This window comes from Amblyomma maculatum, chromosome 1, assembly GCF_055883805.1.
Source record: "Amblyomma maculatum isolate TAMU_Amacu chromosome 1, ASM5588380v1, whole genome shotgun sequence".
Classification (NCBI taxonomy): Eukaryota; Metazoa; Arthropoda; class Arachnida; order Ixodida; family Ixodidae; genus Amblyomma; species Amblyomma maculatum.
The window spans coordinates 426,605,197-426,622,752 of NC_139344.1; the positions used below are offsets into that span (position 1 = coordinate 426,605,197).

The 17,556-nt window shown below is 44.5% G+C and overlaps 1 protein-coding gene across 1 annotated transcript in view; it reads right to left on the bottom strand.

The window, feature by feature from the left end:
* Nucleotides 1–17,556, bottom strand: part of Ack (activated Cdc42 kinase) — a 61,850-nt gene that overhangs the window by 14,913 nt on the left and 29,381 nt on the right. The window contains exons 6-7 of the mRNA XM_084599328.1: nt 16,859–17,083; nt 1,913–2,029 (exon numbers count right to left, since the gene is read on the bottom strand). Of these exons, the coding sequence (XP_084455454.1) occupies nt 1,913–2,029; nt 16,859–17,083 (342 nt within the window). The remainder of the gene's footprint in view (nt 1–1,912; nt 2,030–16,858; nt 17,084–17,556) is intronic.

Sequence of the window (17,556 nt, forward strand, 5' to 3'; positions counted from 1 at the left end):
TGGAGAAATATAGGAGAGGCTCTTCATTTCAACCAGTGATAATTTCTATTAATACAGCTTCGATGTCATGCGAGTTGACCTCATGCTCGACTGCCGCTATGTTCCATTTCACTAGCGTGGAGACGCGGTATTTTTCTCCCCGGTCACCGTGAAACGCCTGATATCCCGATAACTTGGGTAGATCTTTTCCTGTTTCCTGAAGGGTTATAGCTAAAGGTTTTTCTTCGCTCTGCTCCAAGTGCTGTTGTAAGAGCACGTGCTTTCATTGGAAACCGCGGCAGTTCTCCTGCCAGACCAGAAAGTCTTCCTTTTACGGCACCTGTCCATTTTGTTGCATTTGGGTCATCGTCTTTTATAATGTAGTTAGCCTCTCGGTGAAGGCATTCTGCATCGCAGAGAATTGCATCTGCATTTGATTTACCGCACCCATTAATTGGGTGAGGGAGCCTCAATTCTTTCAAATCTCGTTTCATGTTTTGCCTCCGGTCTCTTTTCTAATGCCATCAGCGGGTCCGTATCGTCCCCTTTACATTTTTGCGTATATACATGAACCGTGATGTCATGACCTGTCACGACGGTACACCATGCTCCCCTTGTCGAACACAACCAGCATAACAAAAGGCGCAGTATCTCTCTCGTGGAATCCCGCTATCATCCTCGCGGTAGACAAAAGGAATTATGAAGAACTTTTCACGATCCAGGGTGTGGCGCAGTTGGTAAAGCGCTGGGCTGGGGATCCAATTCATTTTTAACTCTCACTCTCGAAAGCGTGACAGCTCTGCTGAAAACCTTCTGTCGACAATGATGAGGCATTAAAGATTCAGTTCTTCTTCATACCGTGCAAACCATCTTCTTCCTCTCGTTCTACCTTCGTCATTCCATGTATCGTGAGCTGGGCGTCGCGCCGGCGCGGCTCTTTTCGACGCACGAAAATCGTGAAAAAAAACACCGCATGTAACAGTGGATTCTACCTAGAACGCCGGTGAACTTTGATGTGTTCAACAGAACGCTGGTTGTGTTCGATGCAATGCTCAGTAGCACGCACCGCCCGAGCCGCCTTTAAACAGTGCGAATCACTAGCCTATTAATGATCCTCTGCCAATTCTTTTTAAGCCATAAGCGAGGCAACCGGTGGAAGTCCGTATCCCGCTGCATGCACAGTTACTCCGCCTTGTGTCACGTGCCACCTTCTTTCCTGGTGTAGTGCAGGCCACATATCCATTTAGATCAAGCACTGTTTCTTGAAGAAGGAATGCGTGTGAAAAATAAGAACAGTTGTCTGTAATTGTACATAATGTCTTGCTCAAATTCTTTGCCTCGATCTATTGAAAGCTGATGGGCAGCACTCAAATTTCACACTAAATATAACGTAATCGTCGGCAATTTTTTTTCCCTTCACAGCGCGGCTAAGGGGCCCACCCATATGCTTAGCAGCTGCACAGAGCCCTACTTACCCGCCGCGGTGGCTTACTAGCGATTCAAAGTGATCCACTAGCAAAAGTTTCTTTTTAAGGGGGGGGGGGAGGGGGGGGAGCAGGGGGCTGAAAGAAATGAAGCCCAAATAAGATCCCGGTCATAGTGGTCACCTTTCGAGGCAGACAAAAGCTACAGAAGCCCCTCCAGTGTGGCGGCACTGCTAGGCGCATGCTCAAACCATCAGTACACTTCAGCGGTGCACCATCTTTGTTGTATATCCTAAAATAGCGAAAGTTTCATCTACCAATGTTTGGCTGAAACAATTAATGAAATATGTTTCAGTACTATCTCGGTGTGGGTACTCCCATAACCGAATTAGGTTCAGAGGACCTCGCTCAGGAGCCAAAAACCCAGGATAGGAGGCACTTAGGAATACAAACACGAACAATGAGGACCGCCCCAGCTGAGCATTCATTGCAGTGGCGACTGCACTGACCTGGCTCTCCCGCAGAGACGGCAGCAGCACGGGCTCCAGTATGGTCTCCTCCTTGTCCAGTCGCCGACTGCTGTTCCCGGCAGGTGGCGCAGCCGGACTTACCAGGAAAGGGCGCACCTGGGCCCAGTCATAGCGAGCCCACGTTACAAATATGAATCCACGTGAAGGACCAGACAGCTTTCTCATGCATGCATCATGTGACTCAGCAAACAAGATCATTGCGCAGCCTGCAGTTCGTCCATGGCAGCATGTAGATGAGGCTGTACTGGGAAGTGATACGACTAAAACAGTGATTTGATTTTTCATACAGTGGCTTGAGTGTAAGCAGCAAAACAGATACTCTGATCTATGTTTACTTGTTCCTTTCCTTTTTAATGTCATCGATGCAACACCGATATGGAAGCTTTGAGTAATTGATAGCCTCATTCAGCAAGTTAAGCATAGTACATATTGGATAGAAATCCAGCCATCGATCAGCCTTGGTTCTGCAGTGATCTAGTAGTCTTTAAATGGTAACACATTAAAATGAGGTATGATCATGGAAGACAGTTGGGTTAGTTGGTGTGTATTCGTTAATGACTGCGACATTGCAACTAGCGTGGAAAAACACAAAGGACAGCGACAAAAGGTGCCGACGGGACAGCACGCTAGTGTCCCGTCGGTACTTTTTGTCGCTGTCCTTTGTGTTTTTCCATGCTAGCTGCAAGGTCGCAGTAATTAACGAATTAAAATGAGGGCGACTAACTAAACAACTTAAAAGTGCACTTAGGTCATATTCTATTCATACCAGTGATGTGGGAGACAAGCAGCAGATAAGAACTACTGAGGTGCCTAATGATGTGTATGTGAGTACAGAGTTTGCAACTTGCAAACCTGAATGGCTGGCACACAGCAGTGCCAGCCATTCAGGTTTGTCACGGGTTTAGGTCACAGTTACACCAGCCAGGAATTTGGACATGTGCTACCTGCCCTGAACAGGTACAAGCCTTATCATTCAGGAGAGTAGAGTCTATTCTTCAAAGCCAGCCAACATGTTCCTAGCAAAACTGTAACTCTATCTGCTATAGGAGACAGCCGTTGGCTCCTGCTACTGAGGTGGCACCCCACTCGGAAGATACAACAGGACATATAGCATGCTTGAAAGCTGAGAGCAGGAATTAAGACTCTTTCTCTGCACTGCACAAAGCTCTACAATGTGCAAGTCAACAAAGAGCATGCATTTCTCCCGACAGTTACATGCCTCTTGCATGGAGAGAAACTATGATGTCATGTCATTGCCCCTACGAGGCCTTGTGGTGTCATTAGGTGTTTCAATGAGGTCTCAATTCCTGATCCACAACAGAACTAATAAGTGCGCAAAGATCAGTAAAGCAGGTGTTATTCAATGTGAAAGAAAGCATCACATCAGCTTGGTTTGTCCAACCAGGTTAGTTGGTGTCTTGGTTGAAAACCTACTTGCCAAAAAAATAAAAATCATAAAGAAGAGGTTTGAAACATTACGTTCAAAGTCGGTACTAGTCCCTAGTGCAAAATGGGGGTGGACTGAATGGACCACTTCTTTTATGAGCACTTGACAATGCAGTCAGTGAGTAAGCATAAGTGCCAAAGAGATTGGTTTTTGTCCTGTTCATAGCATTTTTGGTTGTTTGGATGTGGAAAGATTCCAAAAGCAGCCATGCCTATAATGATTCCAGTGTGTCTCCAAATTTGTGATCCTCAAAAAGAATGGGTATTTACGGCAACTGCTGTAAAACGAAGAACACCGCTTTCTGCGACCTGTACAGTGCTGTTCTTATTGGCAATAGGAGTCTGCGACAATGCCTTGCACCCTGTGTGCAAGTGAGGCTATAGGGCGAATCTTTGCAAAATATTGTGCACATGCTGTCTAGCAAGGCGAGACAACAACTTTGTCATGCAAAAAATTGTCTAATAAAATGTCCATGTTACCCCAAGGTTGTGTGCAAGATCCTCTGTGAACACTGTGCTGCTTGATACAATGCTGAATCAAGAGACTGTAACAGACAACTAAGACATAATACGAGAATGACATCAGTCAAGTCCATCATGTCAAGTACGTACTCTTGCAGAGCATGCTTAAATGATGCAGCGTACCACTGACTGGGAAATCACAACAATCTTGGGCACAAAAAAAAATCATGTTATTAACAGGACAAAGGGGCAACCTCCCCAGTAACTATGCCCACACACTGCGCTGTCAGATATGTGAATAAGAAGCGGCCTATTTTGACCACCCTCATTGTGAACAAGGAGCCATACTGGTGCCGAAACGTCCTTTTCCTGCTCCCTCTTTTCTTCCTGCACGTTTTCTTCAACCACTATGCTTCCGAATCATTAGACAGGGTTCTTTATAAAATACTTATCTATGTAGTATTCTATCTTTGCTTTATTGCAAAAGGAACTGATTTTTTTTCAGATATGAGCACAGTTAGTAGCCAGAAGTTACAGTCAGTTCTTGTTCCCGGCTGTCTTGACTTTTAACCGTTTCAGTTAGCTCCTGATACACAGGTTGTCCCACCTGCATGTTACCAAGCTTTTAAGGAACACAGAGAGTCCTAGCCCAGTGAAACCAACTGGGAGCTGTTCAGTCACCTGGCCTTGTCTGCAGTATATTTTTTTTTTTCCACGAAAGCTAACTAGCAAAGGCCAATTACCAAACATTTTATTTACTGGCTTGAGGAATGAAGTGTCCATACAGAAATTCTGGATTGTCTCGAAAAGCAGCTAACTGCAATACATGCATCGACATATGATACATGTAGCTTTATTCATTGGCCTTCAAAGACCACTATCATGTATTCAGACATCTATCACCCAATGTGCCCACAAAGCTTCATTGGAGAGAAGATTTCAGAGGAAAGCCAGAGATGCATCTAAGGATATTAAAGTGTAAGTGCTCTCACATAGAAGCTTTTTTATTCACAAGTCCTCATTTGATGCTGGTAAAGAAATCTACCCTACACAAATGGTAGCTTGGTGCAAACATTTAAGTCAACTGTTTTCGAAGAATCTAAGTTTGTACACTGAGACTTTGTTCCTCAAGGGAATAATTAAAGATTTAGCTAATAAGTATTTATTAATAAAGCTTGGAGAATGAAAAATACTGCATTTCACGACATGCGGCTCTTAACAGTCTTCAGCTGGTTTCACTGGCCGTCAGGACAGAATGTTCTTAATATCACGGTTACATTTAGCTGGGGCACCCGACATATGCCATGCTCATGCATAAACAAATTTTCATTGGGATAAGCTCCTGTTTATGCCAGTGATAGATGTTCTGTTCGTATCGCATCACCTGTGTTAGAAAAAAATGTGCCTTAGGCTGTCAGAAGCTTCACAACATGGGCACCCTGTGCAAGACACCGAAGCCAATCCACAGCATTAACAAAGATATCCTTAACAAAAATGACAACTCCAGCTAAAGTTTGTTCATATCCAAATCAATTCTGTGGCTCTTTCTGGGTGTGCTAAAGTTTGCAGAAAATCAGACTTGAAAATATTCCGGCCACACACCAAAGTTAGCTTTCCTAATCCATTGGCAATGGCTACACCTATTAATTTCATTTTCTGGTCTTTCCTCACATATAAGAGCTCAGTGAATCTAATATACCTTTGTCTTTAGAATGTAGAAATTGATCAATACAAGCCAAATTCAAATTGATTGCCTTTAGACACACCTAATTTTCACGGAGACATCAAGTTTGAACAGGCAAGCAATACTCATTAACATGCATCTATTTTGACTCAGACGCCCCCATTGAATGGAACCTCGAATGGTCTGCACATACAGCAGTAGTGAGCTCATTCAAGTATGCCATGCAGAAGGAGACTCCTCACTGAGTGCCTTTCAAAAGCCAAAAGCTGTGAAAACAGAATGTTCACCAGAGGCAGTAAGTTGTATGTATACTGATTTAACCTTGAAACCATCTGACCAGCAATGGGACAGGTAATAGCGAGAGAGTAAGTACTAATATACCTGAGAATCACACTAAATGAGATAAGAAGCACAAACAATGGCAACAGTCCAGTGTTGCCACATCCTAATATTATAGCTTAAATGCTTGTATATTTCATTTAAACAGGATGTTTGCCATTCTTCTGCTACAGCAAGTGAATGCGTATGAACGAAAAGGCAATCCAGACATTGTTTCATCCTGGACAATTGTATTACAGTCGAACCCGGATATTTCGAACTCGAATGGGATCGTGAAATAGTTAAATACATTGTTAATTCGATATACAAAATTCGGCCTGAGACACCTATTGCGATTGTGAAAAATGATACCGCATTTGTTGCGTAATTACCCACTTGCATAATAAACCCACACTGCACTTTTGCTGCTGAGAATTTAAAAAAAAAAAAAACAACAACATTAGTCGGTGGCACATACCTCCGTTTCGGCCATCGCATCCAAAGCTCATTTATTGGCAGCGCACCAAGATGCTGCACAGTGATAATGTCACGGTGTGTTTATCTTTTGACTCTACTTTTGATGTTAGGTCCTGCGGTGGCGGGAAGCGAACTTGGCAGAGTGCCCGTGATAGCTTGATTGCACAAGCCTGGTTCGATTTATCACGCCGCGCTTGGGGCAGGCGGACCCCACTGCCACAAAATCATTGGAAAGCGCGATAGCTGCAAACGCCGTTTGAAGCGAACAATGCTAAAAGCCGGTGTCATGATTGCAGCTGACTGCATGCTTTCATTGATTCATAAATGAAAGAATGGACGACTCTCACAAAAAAAAGCTCTGGTTAACCCTAGTTGAATTGCGATAGCAACAGCAGAAGCTTCTTTAGCCTGCTACATTATTCCCCTATCACGCCCTGTCAGTGTAAGGTGGTACATTATTGGGGACACTTAAGCTCATCCTTTAAGGGTATGAAGAGAGAGCGTAAGTTACCAGTCTTCTTCTTCTTCTTTTGCTCCTCTTCCACGGCTGTTCAAAGTAAAGCGTGGCCTCCGCCGGGACCACGCGACGGTTTCAAACCTGGCACAGTATTGCTATCGCAATAAAAAATCTCTAGCTTCTTAACGTCAGCCGCCGTAGCTTTCTACGCCACACATTCAGCACGACGACACAAGACGCACATTGCATGTCACCCGCCGCGCACAGAGGACTAACAACACACAGAGGAGAAAGCGTCCAACGTTATGTCTGCCACGGGCCGAGCTGACTTGTCAGCGCATGCGTAGTGCGTGCAGCTGCGAACGAAGACCGGAAAAGAGAGAGGAAGGAGAGAGATAAAGCTTGGCAGAAGAATGGGCACTGCCTTGTGTTCGCTCTATCGTGTTGTTTCCCCTCTCCTGAACACCACGGCTGCATTGTCTGTGTCTTCTCCGTACCAGCCGTTGCCAAGCCGGTTCCCTCTTGTTCCTTCATGCACATAGCTTGCAAATGTCCCGTACTGGTGTGCAGCCCACGATCACCACAGATGCGTGCACCTTTAGGGAAAGGGCGCGGCGCTGATCTAGAACAGCCGTCGCCGAACTGTTCTCTCTCATTGCTTCCGTGCATGGCTTGAACACATCACGCAGCAAACAGTCGAGGGTGATGCGATCGCCTTTGGGGAAGGCGCACCTGCCAGCGCGTGGTGTGGAGTTCGATATATAGAACGACCGGTGAAATTGGAGTTCGATATACAACGCAGCTTTCCTATCCTTTTACATAGGATATTCAAAGGGATATTCCACGAGTTCGATACAACCAAAATTTAAATTATCCGGGTTCGACTGTACACGAAACCCAGCATTTCCTACACTGAGCTACACATAAACTTTGTAGGAAGCCAATGCTTGAACAAACAGCATCACTTCTTTTTGCATGCCAGAATGAAAATATCAAGTTCACTAAAGTGTTTTAGGGCACCAGTAAGCTTATCGACGTCAAATAATTTTATGCAATAACTGCTACCGGCTGACAAGTACAACCGTGTCCACTGACTACTGTTCTTCATCAAGAGCCAAACAGAGGCTTAATTGTTGCAAACCATAATTTCTCAAACTAAAGTAGCTATTTTTGGCACCGTTCCGGAAGAGCACAATAAATAACCTAGGAATGAAATCTTGAAAAAGCTAGTAAGTACCAGTCCTGCATGGTGTAATAAACCTTGCTGCAACAATGCCACACTAAGAAACAAATTAGGAAAGCAGCCAGTCCAAAGATGTCTGTTTCACCAAACATTTTTTTTCTGCTAGTGAAACGACAGCTCAGTGTGTGGACAACTCCATACTATTATCACGTGTTACTATGTGCCGGTGTCTGCAGAGGAAACAAACGAAAAGTTGAAATGGCCGAACTGACAGGGCCACAAGAAACGTGAAAAAAAAAGGAAAATGATAACTCAAGAAAGAAGAACAGGTGACTTATTGTATTGAAAACAATTAAATTTATTCTGATGGCCAACACATACAAAATAAAAATGGAAGTCAACATGCTCGCTGCACAATGAGAAAGGAAGAATGACTGAGTCTTGAAACTATATCAGGTTGGTATGCATTAACAAAAAATTGCAAGTGATGTAAAACAATACATAGGGTCTACGATAAAACAGAAAGGAGTTGTGAAATACAATAATGTGCAGAGTCAGCTATCCAGTGTCACTGAGACAAAACTATCACTGCCACTGTAAAATGTCTCAACGCTGCACTTACAACAAATCAACAGCAGCAGATGATGAGTGGTGATGTAGAACAACAGTGAAAATAACTTCATCAAGAAAAAGCAGTACTCAAGCTGTGACCTGCAATAAAATTGACTGTTTAATTAAATGCCCTCCTCACAATGCTTCCATGACATCACTGGCATGAATTCTTGAATAAATGGAAAGCATGCAATAAAGCATGCTAAAAGTTTTAAACCATAATTTAACTATCCAATGTTTCACACGCTTACTTCTTGTATAAAGTACTGGTTCAAGAATCGTGACCGAGAGATATCCAAAAACCCTGACATCGATGTCACCGATGTCCCAGGCGTTCACCAATACGTACCACTCAAAACCCACTGTGTACATTTCAAAGTATGCCTAAAAAATTGACATAGTGACCTTAACTTTGATAAATGACAAATTAGAAAATCTGCACTGTTTAAAAGCACTTGAATACCTCATACCTCTGGCCACTCAGTACTTTAAGATATAGGCCCACAAAGCGGTACACAACAATACTTCCTGCAGTTACTGATGTCTCGAAAGTGTACAGAATATAAAAGCCTTGCATAACAACAACATGCAAGGAACTTTGGTAGAAAGTAAATACTACAAAAATGGGCATCAAGATGACAAAAATGTCACTGGCGACATCTGTCTTCGCAGTAACTACAATCAGGCAAGAACAAAGCCTGCTCTTTAGAGGCTGCCCACAACAATAACCAACCAATGTGTGAATCAACTGAAAACCATGAGAGACAATTATGGGCCCATGTGTAGAGCAGTAAACCAGAAAAATGCGTGCCCATGCTTACACAGCTCACTGGGCTGCACCAATGTACACACGTGCTCCAAAAATGAAAACAGAAAAGAATTGCAGCTATTGCAAACTTCTGCATATATTGGTTCCCCGTAAAAATGACCTGCCTTATCTTTTAAACAAGTGGGAACGTACGCTCTGCTTTGAGCACAATGGCATGAGACAGCAAGAGATGAAACAAAGTTAGGGAGGAAAAAAAAAAAAAAAAACATGTACAGCACCCTATTTGTTGCTCCTCAATAGACATCCCACAAGCAGAAACAAACTATGAAGGTTTATAAATAACAAATGTCAACACCACAAAACTCAAAGTTGTGAACAAGATCTACCAGTCAAACAAGGCTCTACACTTAAAGAGGTGCACAGGATGAAATTGACACCTCTTTTAAAGAAGTGTAAATTGCATCCAATCATTGTGCTGCACCCAATTCATCTGACTCTTGTGCGCTATGTTATCCTCAGTCTTGTCGAATATCGTGTACACAGCACAGAAGGACAGGATTCCCGTAGACTTAACTGCAGCTTTTTCATTCTGCATAGTAACTGACACCGCCGGCAAGCCCTGTCTAGCCATTTATCTTAAGGCAGTGAAGGTCGCTTCAGAAAAAAAATACAACAGGCACGACTTATGCTATCCTTACATCTTTTGGCAATGAGACAACACTCAAAGACAAAACGGCATGCACTCATGCCCATCCTAAACTAAAAGCATACCGTAAGTGTAAGGGCACTTCACATTACACTCCGAGTCACAGCTGTCCCACAAAGTATCACAACATCCCTTGGTTATAAAACCAATTGTTATAAGACACTGGTATTACTGTCGTATTACCACACGTCAGCCCATTCCAGATATTATGTCTGCTGTACAAGCCTTTTTATAAAATGCATCTGGGTAGTATTCAGGCAGCTAAATACTACATGCCAGGCAGTGATCGTTCTCTGCATGCAGAAAATCACATCACACCTCGCAGACAATAGGAATGCGTAAGCTGAGTAGATGATAAGCTGAGTGCTGCTCACCGGTAGTTAGTGATAGATAAACAGATCTTTGTCAAACGCCCCATACAGCCTCGGTATAAAGTCTTCAAGCCACACGGTTTTGTTCTGAGGCCTCAGGTAGCACCCCTAAAGACCAAGATGCCTGAAAACACTCTGAAAGCCCCATAAAACCTTAGCCATTCTTCAGGAGACCCATCACTATCAGCATGTCCTTTCATTCTCACAAACCGTAAAATAAATCTAAAAAAATAAAGAACAGGCTGTTCAACGGCACCACCAAAGTTGTCCATTAGTAGCATCCAAATACCAAGGGTGGGTGTGCAGCCTGAGCAGTTCTGATACGCACAGTTCAGGGTTCAGCGCAACCACCCTTTTGCACAGTGTGAGTTATCAAGAAGAACCCCCCTTCTTCCGTCATTAGCACAACTACTTGTTATAAGCTGCATCTGAGCAAGCCTGCTACAAACTCCGTGTGCAGTGCCTGTTAATGAATAAGTTAACAAGTAACTAAGAACAAAACACCTAACAGAACCTTGTGTAACTTACACAGACACCATTCTAAGAACAACTGGAGCAGCTTAAATCACACCTGGGTAGGCCCGAAGTCTACCTCAAACGTCTCACCTTCTCACGAAATCAAAATCTAATGCTGAAATACTGTTATCCCTGCAGCTTTTTCTTCCTTCCTCCATGCCACTTGAGAGAGAGTCTACGCCTAAAATCTCTGAAAATGAGTATATCTCCTCTCCCGCAAGAAAAGATTCCATCACACCTAGTTTTCGAGTCCTGCGTAGCACCTCACACTATGAAGGTGCTCGGAGAAAAGTGGAAGTGATCCAAGACAAGTGTTATCTTGAAATGTGCGACTAGCATTACATTCAGTCAGCCTCAAGAAAAGGCAGCAGATCTCTTGGGCATTCACAGAGGGCGCCAAGCGAAATCGCTAGGACCGCTTCAAAGAAGCCCCGATTTGCGCTGAGAAATGCTCAGTGACAAAAGAATCCCCACATTGACATTCAAGCCCACTCTACACTGATACACAAACTTTATAAGTCAGCATATTGAAACAGATTTAGGAGAAGATATGCCCCTTTTAAGGTTGGGGTTATCCACCAAGTGCCTTTGTCGTGTGGTTGCTACTATATCAGCCAGAATGGCCATTGCGTTAATGTGCGGCTAAGAGAGCATTTTTTGTCGCTGGGTGACATTGCTGGCATGCATCTGTCAGCACACTTTCACCACACGTGCACAAAGCAAGGGTGTAAGACTAAGAAGAAAAAGAAGTCACTGTGTAAGCTGCTTTTCCGTCAAGCTCAAATCCTGTTTTGTAACCCCAATCTGTTGACTCGGGAGGTGTCTGAAGCCTTTCATATATGGCAAGATGGGGCAGATTACGCCAGCCGTCCCTCTGTGCAGATGTGTGGTAGGGAGTCTGCTTTTCTGGCTTGGCATTATTAGTGATCCCAGGTTCCTTTCGTGGGTATTTTTTAACTTACGCCTCCCTTGCCACACGCGCATATCTCGTGATTATAAGTGTGCTACTTTCCTGAACTAATCATTTAAGTTGTGAGACAGCCCCGTGTTTTGTCCATTTCTTCACTGTTTGTGTTTCTGATGAAAGTTATTCCAAATATGTCCATCTGTAAACATCGTGCATAGGCAATAAAGTGAAAAATAAGTTTCTTTGTCACACCAGAAGACCTGTCCACCTTCGTTGCTCCGATAACAAGTCGCCAGTGTGAATTCGACCCCAATTCACCTTTCTCCTCTCGCCATTCCACTTTTCTCAGTCAAGACTAGCATATTTCATCAAGATGGCTGTTAAGAATGGTCTTTAGTACCAGATCGACAAATATCTTCCTTCTCAGAGCTAGCATCAGACAAAGAGAAGACACACGGGGTACCATCATTAGCCTGGTCACTGCAGATGTCAAATGCCAGGGGGTGACACCAACTTCTTCTTAATAAAGACCATCCTTAATGTGCCTCGGGCATTAAATAAGGACTCACGTTGTGGGAAACATGCTAAACAGTCAGCTTTCCAAATGCTTCACCAAACTCAAACCAACGTTGTGCCAAGAAGCCATTCATACATATCCCCACATGGCAGCGAATACAGAGCTTTCAAAACTACCAAGTCTGTGAGCAGGTCCTCTAAATCTGCCATCAGCCTTGACTGCTAGTATCACAGAACATTAGTCCAAGTCAAATCAGATAAAGACGCAGTGAGGGTGCTGTATCTATTGACACACACCCAAGCTGTCTAGTCGTCTTCTTGAGCAGAGAAAAAAAAGAAATAACAGTGCATTCACTGCAGATGAGACATCACGAGGGTTAGAGGGCCACGCACTAGCTCAGCTCAACTATCTATACACTTCCACAAGAGAAGAAAGAGAAAGAAGACCAGCTGTTCATCACAAGAAACAAAGAATGCTGGAACTAGCTAACCCCACTCGTTAATGCACAAAGGTGCATGTACGAGTATCACCTGGCAGCGCCCAGTTTTGCAGTTGCACACAGCAATGGTAAAAATTGAATGACAAAATACTAACTGGCTGCCAGTACACCTATCACACTGCTGAACCTTGCCGAAAAACACCTCAGAATCAAGTGGTCATGGATCAAGGGGTCAAAGTGTCACACAACCTCGACCCCACCATTCCCTTTAGAGTATCCAGGCTAAAGGCGGCAATATTTGCCGGCAACTATCACGGTATGAAACAAGAATGTGCAGAGGAGGGGGCCCTGCATAGAGCATGCGGCGACTGCAGCACGCACGATGAAGCGTAAGGTAATATTGGATAGACACTGTCGCTCGTGTGGAAAGTAGAGCACAAAACTGCTCCTCCTGTCAGATCGACAACATTGCCTGCACCATGATCGAGTAAGAGTAGACACTGCTGTAATTCGTGTCAGGGAAAACTCAAATGGCATGTAGAAGCTTGCACCATATTTCAAGATATGTGGAAAGCGCATATACTACAGAACAGGGTTGCCGATGTCCTTTAAGGCACACCATTGGCAGGCACTGGAGTGTTAAAGATAACATTCATACGGCGGTGCCTGATCACATACTAGCCTACTTTATAAACCAAGAACAAAAAACACTCCCATTTCAAAATTTCTTGGTTATTCACAAGACATTGTTGTCTACAACAGGTAATTTTTGATCATGAAAATGAAGCAATGCATAATGTCCCTAGGGAAAATAATGGGAGATTTCTGCAGTGCTACCGACAGTATATAGCAAGAAACTTTAATGGATTTAGAAACAAGGTCAGAAGCAATTACCAGTACTGACTACTTTATTGATCATGTGATCAACAGGCTATATACAGTTGAACCTGGATGTAACGAGCCTCTATGTAACGAATTCCTGAATTTAACAAAGTTTTTATATTCCCCAATGCTGCACACATTGAAGCCAATGTATTTTCGACCTCTATGTAACGAAGGCGTTGCGGAGGTCAACCTTAATGTAACGAACTCGCGAAGCTAATCAGTCATTATTTTTCGAGCTTTTGCTGAAAATGTGGCCGAAGAAATGCTTTAATTTAGTGAATATTAGAACATCTACGCAGCCAGCAGCTACGTGAACGCCTGTACACACAAATAAAGCAAAATTGGCAATGATGATGATAGTATTACCTTCTAGAGCCGCTCCGTGGCTAACGCAGCAGCCTCCTCAGGCGTTGGTAGTGTAGTGCAACACCAAGTGGCATTAGTGGATGCAGTTGATTTCTTTGTAGGTACTGTAGGTGCATGTGGCACATGCAATTTTTGCGCACATTGTGCATTCGCTATCTTGTCTGTTGTTCTGCGTCTGTGCACGTCTCGTGTGTCTGCGGATTTACGGTGTGGTTCGCCCGACGTGTTTCGGAAGTGCTAGGCCAGCCTTTCTGCCTGTATTCGTGGGGCTCCGCTTGTATCTGCGGCGTCAGTTCGTCGCGATGAGTTCAACGGCCAGAAAAAGAAAAGTTTTGTCATTTCAAGACAGACTTGCAATGTTAAATGCGGTCTCCACGGGCGAGAACAAGAAGGATGTCGCTGCTCGTTTCAACATCCCAGCGAGCACCCTGTCAACAATTCCGCAAGCCAGGAATGTGCCTATAAGCGGAGCAATATTACAACAGAAGACGAAGGATTTTGCATGCATCTTGGGCCATGATGACTTCAAGGCAAGCAGCGGGTGGCTACAAGGTTTCAAGAGCCGACACAATGTCATCGGGAAAGTTATCTGCGGCAAATCTGCCTCAGCAGACAGTGATGCCGCTGCTTCGTGGGTGGCTGACAACCTTCCTGGAATACTGAATTGCTTCGAAGTGGCTGAAATCTATAATGCCGACGAGACAGCTCTCTTTTATCAGATGCTTCCGGGCCGTTCGCTAGCACTTAAAGGAGATGACTTCTGCGGCGGAAAGCAGAGCAAACTCCGCGTAACAGTTTTACTGTGCACCAACCTTGACAGCACTGACAAGCGAGTCTCGCTAGTTGTGGGAAAAAGTGCCCGTCCCAGGTGCTTTAAGGGGACGAAGCGTATGCCTGTGAAATACGCGGCGAACACTAAAGCGTGAATGACTCGGGCAATATTTTCTGAATGGCTGAAAGACTTCAACCAGGATGTCAAGCGGCAAGGCCGTCAAGTTTGCCTACTTCTAGACAATTGCGCTGCGCACCAGGTTGAAAGCCTGCAGCTGTTTCACATCGAACTGCACTACTTCCCGGCTAATTGCACATCACTAATACAGCCGCTGGACAAAGGAATAATTAACAGTTTTAGATGCTGTTACCAGCGCGACTGATACAGAAGCTTCTTCTGAACATCCGTCTGGAACGGGAGCTGAAGACCAATATTTATCAGTCAGTTGAAATGCTTGCTGCCTCCTGGCAAGAAGTCAGGGCAGAAGTTATTAAGAAGTGCTTTATGAAGGCAGGGATTACAAAAACGCACAGGCTGGTGTCGACGATGAGGAAGAAGAGACTTCAGCTTCATCTGATGTGGCCGAAGCGTGGGATGAGCTACGCAGCAAAGGTGCTATCCCTGACGACGTCGACCTGAGCGACTTTTTGTTTGCCAACAACGCCACCGTCGCTACGGAAGGAATGAATAATGAGGCACTTGTTGAAAGCGTGCAAAATCCCAATGTCTGTGATGATGGTTCCTGTGAGCCAGATTCGTGTGACGTGCCCACCGCGAAGCAGGTGATGAACGCAATCGACGTATTGCACCGTTTTGTCGGTTTGCGCGACGACGAAGGAGCATTACATGATTTAGCTTCATTGGAGCGCCGTGTTGTGCCTTCGCTCGCGTGGAAACAAGCAGAGATTAAGCAGTTTTTTACTGTAAAAAAAATGTCTGAAGGGCGAGTTCAACTTCACTGATATCTGAAGCCTTTCGGTTTCGTTTCTGCATTATTCGTGCGAGCCTTCATACAAAACCTGCATGTAACGAAAAATTGCGAACTTTTGTCAACTTCGTTATATCCAGGTTCAACTGTATAGTTAGTTTAACATTGCTTTTTGAAGCAACTTGTAATAAACCCAAGAGACACGTGCAGGAAAGAAGAAATGCATGTATTTAAATGCCTGAATGACCTCTTCCTCCATGTATCTTAAATGCCAGACCTATAACGAGATAAAGATCAATTGAAAAACTCGCATAGGAGACGTCCTAGCTTCAACAGAGCCAGTGACACTACATTTGCATCAGGAGAGCTGGCATCATACAGCCAAAAATATGAATGCGCAAATGGTGACCTTTCATAACCTGCTAGAACTACAGCGCTGTTTGCACAAAACAGGATATGCCAGAGATAATTTGTAACCTAAAACTATCCAACTTAACCGCACCAAGTGTGGCATATGTATTCAGCGTAGCACAATTTTTGCTGGGCTCTTTAAGGCCTTTCAGCATATTCCAAAGTAGAAGCAATGGTATACAATGGAAGAGCGACAGTGTATGGGACTAGGGATGACACAATTACAATGAGGGTGAGAAACGAATAAGGCCAATTCGGGTTGCGGGCAGTTGCAAAGTGATGGGGAGGCCTTTTTTCTACAAACTTGGTGGCAACATTTAGAAAGCCAGCACTGACAACAGGACGCATTTCCTCTATCCCTGGCAAGCTGATGAAGCAGAAGGGACGACGTCTGGTTGAATGCTGGTGCCACATTTCAACTTATGCCTAGTGACCATCCACAAAGTAACAACAGTGAAGCAACACTGAAGTCAGACGACATGTCTCATGACGCTCACTGCAATGAAACATAGGGTAAAGCCAGAGGCAAGATAGGGCAGGTAGATAACACTGCTTTGCTGACCCTGAATTATGCTGATATTGGTAAGAGTGTTGCCACTCGTCAGTGGATTAATCTAATCCCCCGAAACAAAATGCAGTTGATGTAAAGCCGATCGGGGCGGAAGAAGAGGGGAGGAGTCAGCTCCCAGTTCCTCCCACCTGTGCAAGGGGCGCTGGAAGTGGGGGCGTCGGAGGAGGCGGCAGCTGCTGCAGCAGGTCCACGCCCGTCACTTGAATGTCGTTGGGGAACAGCCGGCTGCCGCTGCTCAGCCGTTTGTCATGTGAGGGGGGCGGCCGCAGTAGAGGCACCCCACACACCGTGGCACTCTTCGTTGTCGGCACCAGGTTGGGCAGCCGGCCGGACATCATGCGCTTCGGAGATGGCTGCACCATGCAAGAGGCACAAGGTGTCAAACTGCTTGTTCCCTCAGCACCACAGTCACAGTGAATGAAGTGTGTAGTCATCAAGTTAAGTGCCCGGGTTCAATCCCCAGATCAAGACGAATTTTTCTTTAACTACAAAGTTTTAGAGAAGGCTGCATATCTTTCCTTTGTAGCCGTATAGCTGCGCTTGGGTGGATGTCAATGAGTAATTACTCCGTTATTACAAATCTACTCCACCTTGGGAATTCCCCTGTATATCCAACCAGACCAAGTTCAGTTGGCTAGCGCCAAATAAATAGCCACACAGACTCAACACATTACACGTATGGGCAATTGCATGTATAGTAGGCACAGTGAACCAGGAATACATTTTGTGCGAGGTACTATTCTGGGGTGGCGGCTATTCCGTATGGATTAGACCAGTGCAAAACAAGGAAAAGGGAACCAGAAATACATTTAGACGAGGTGCGATT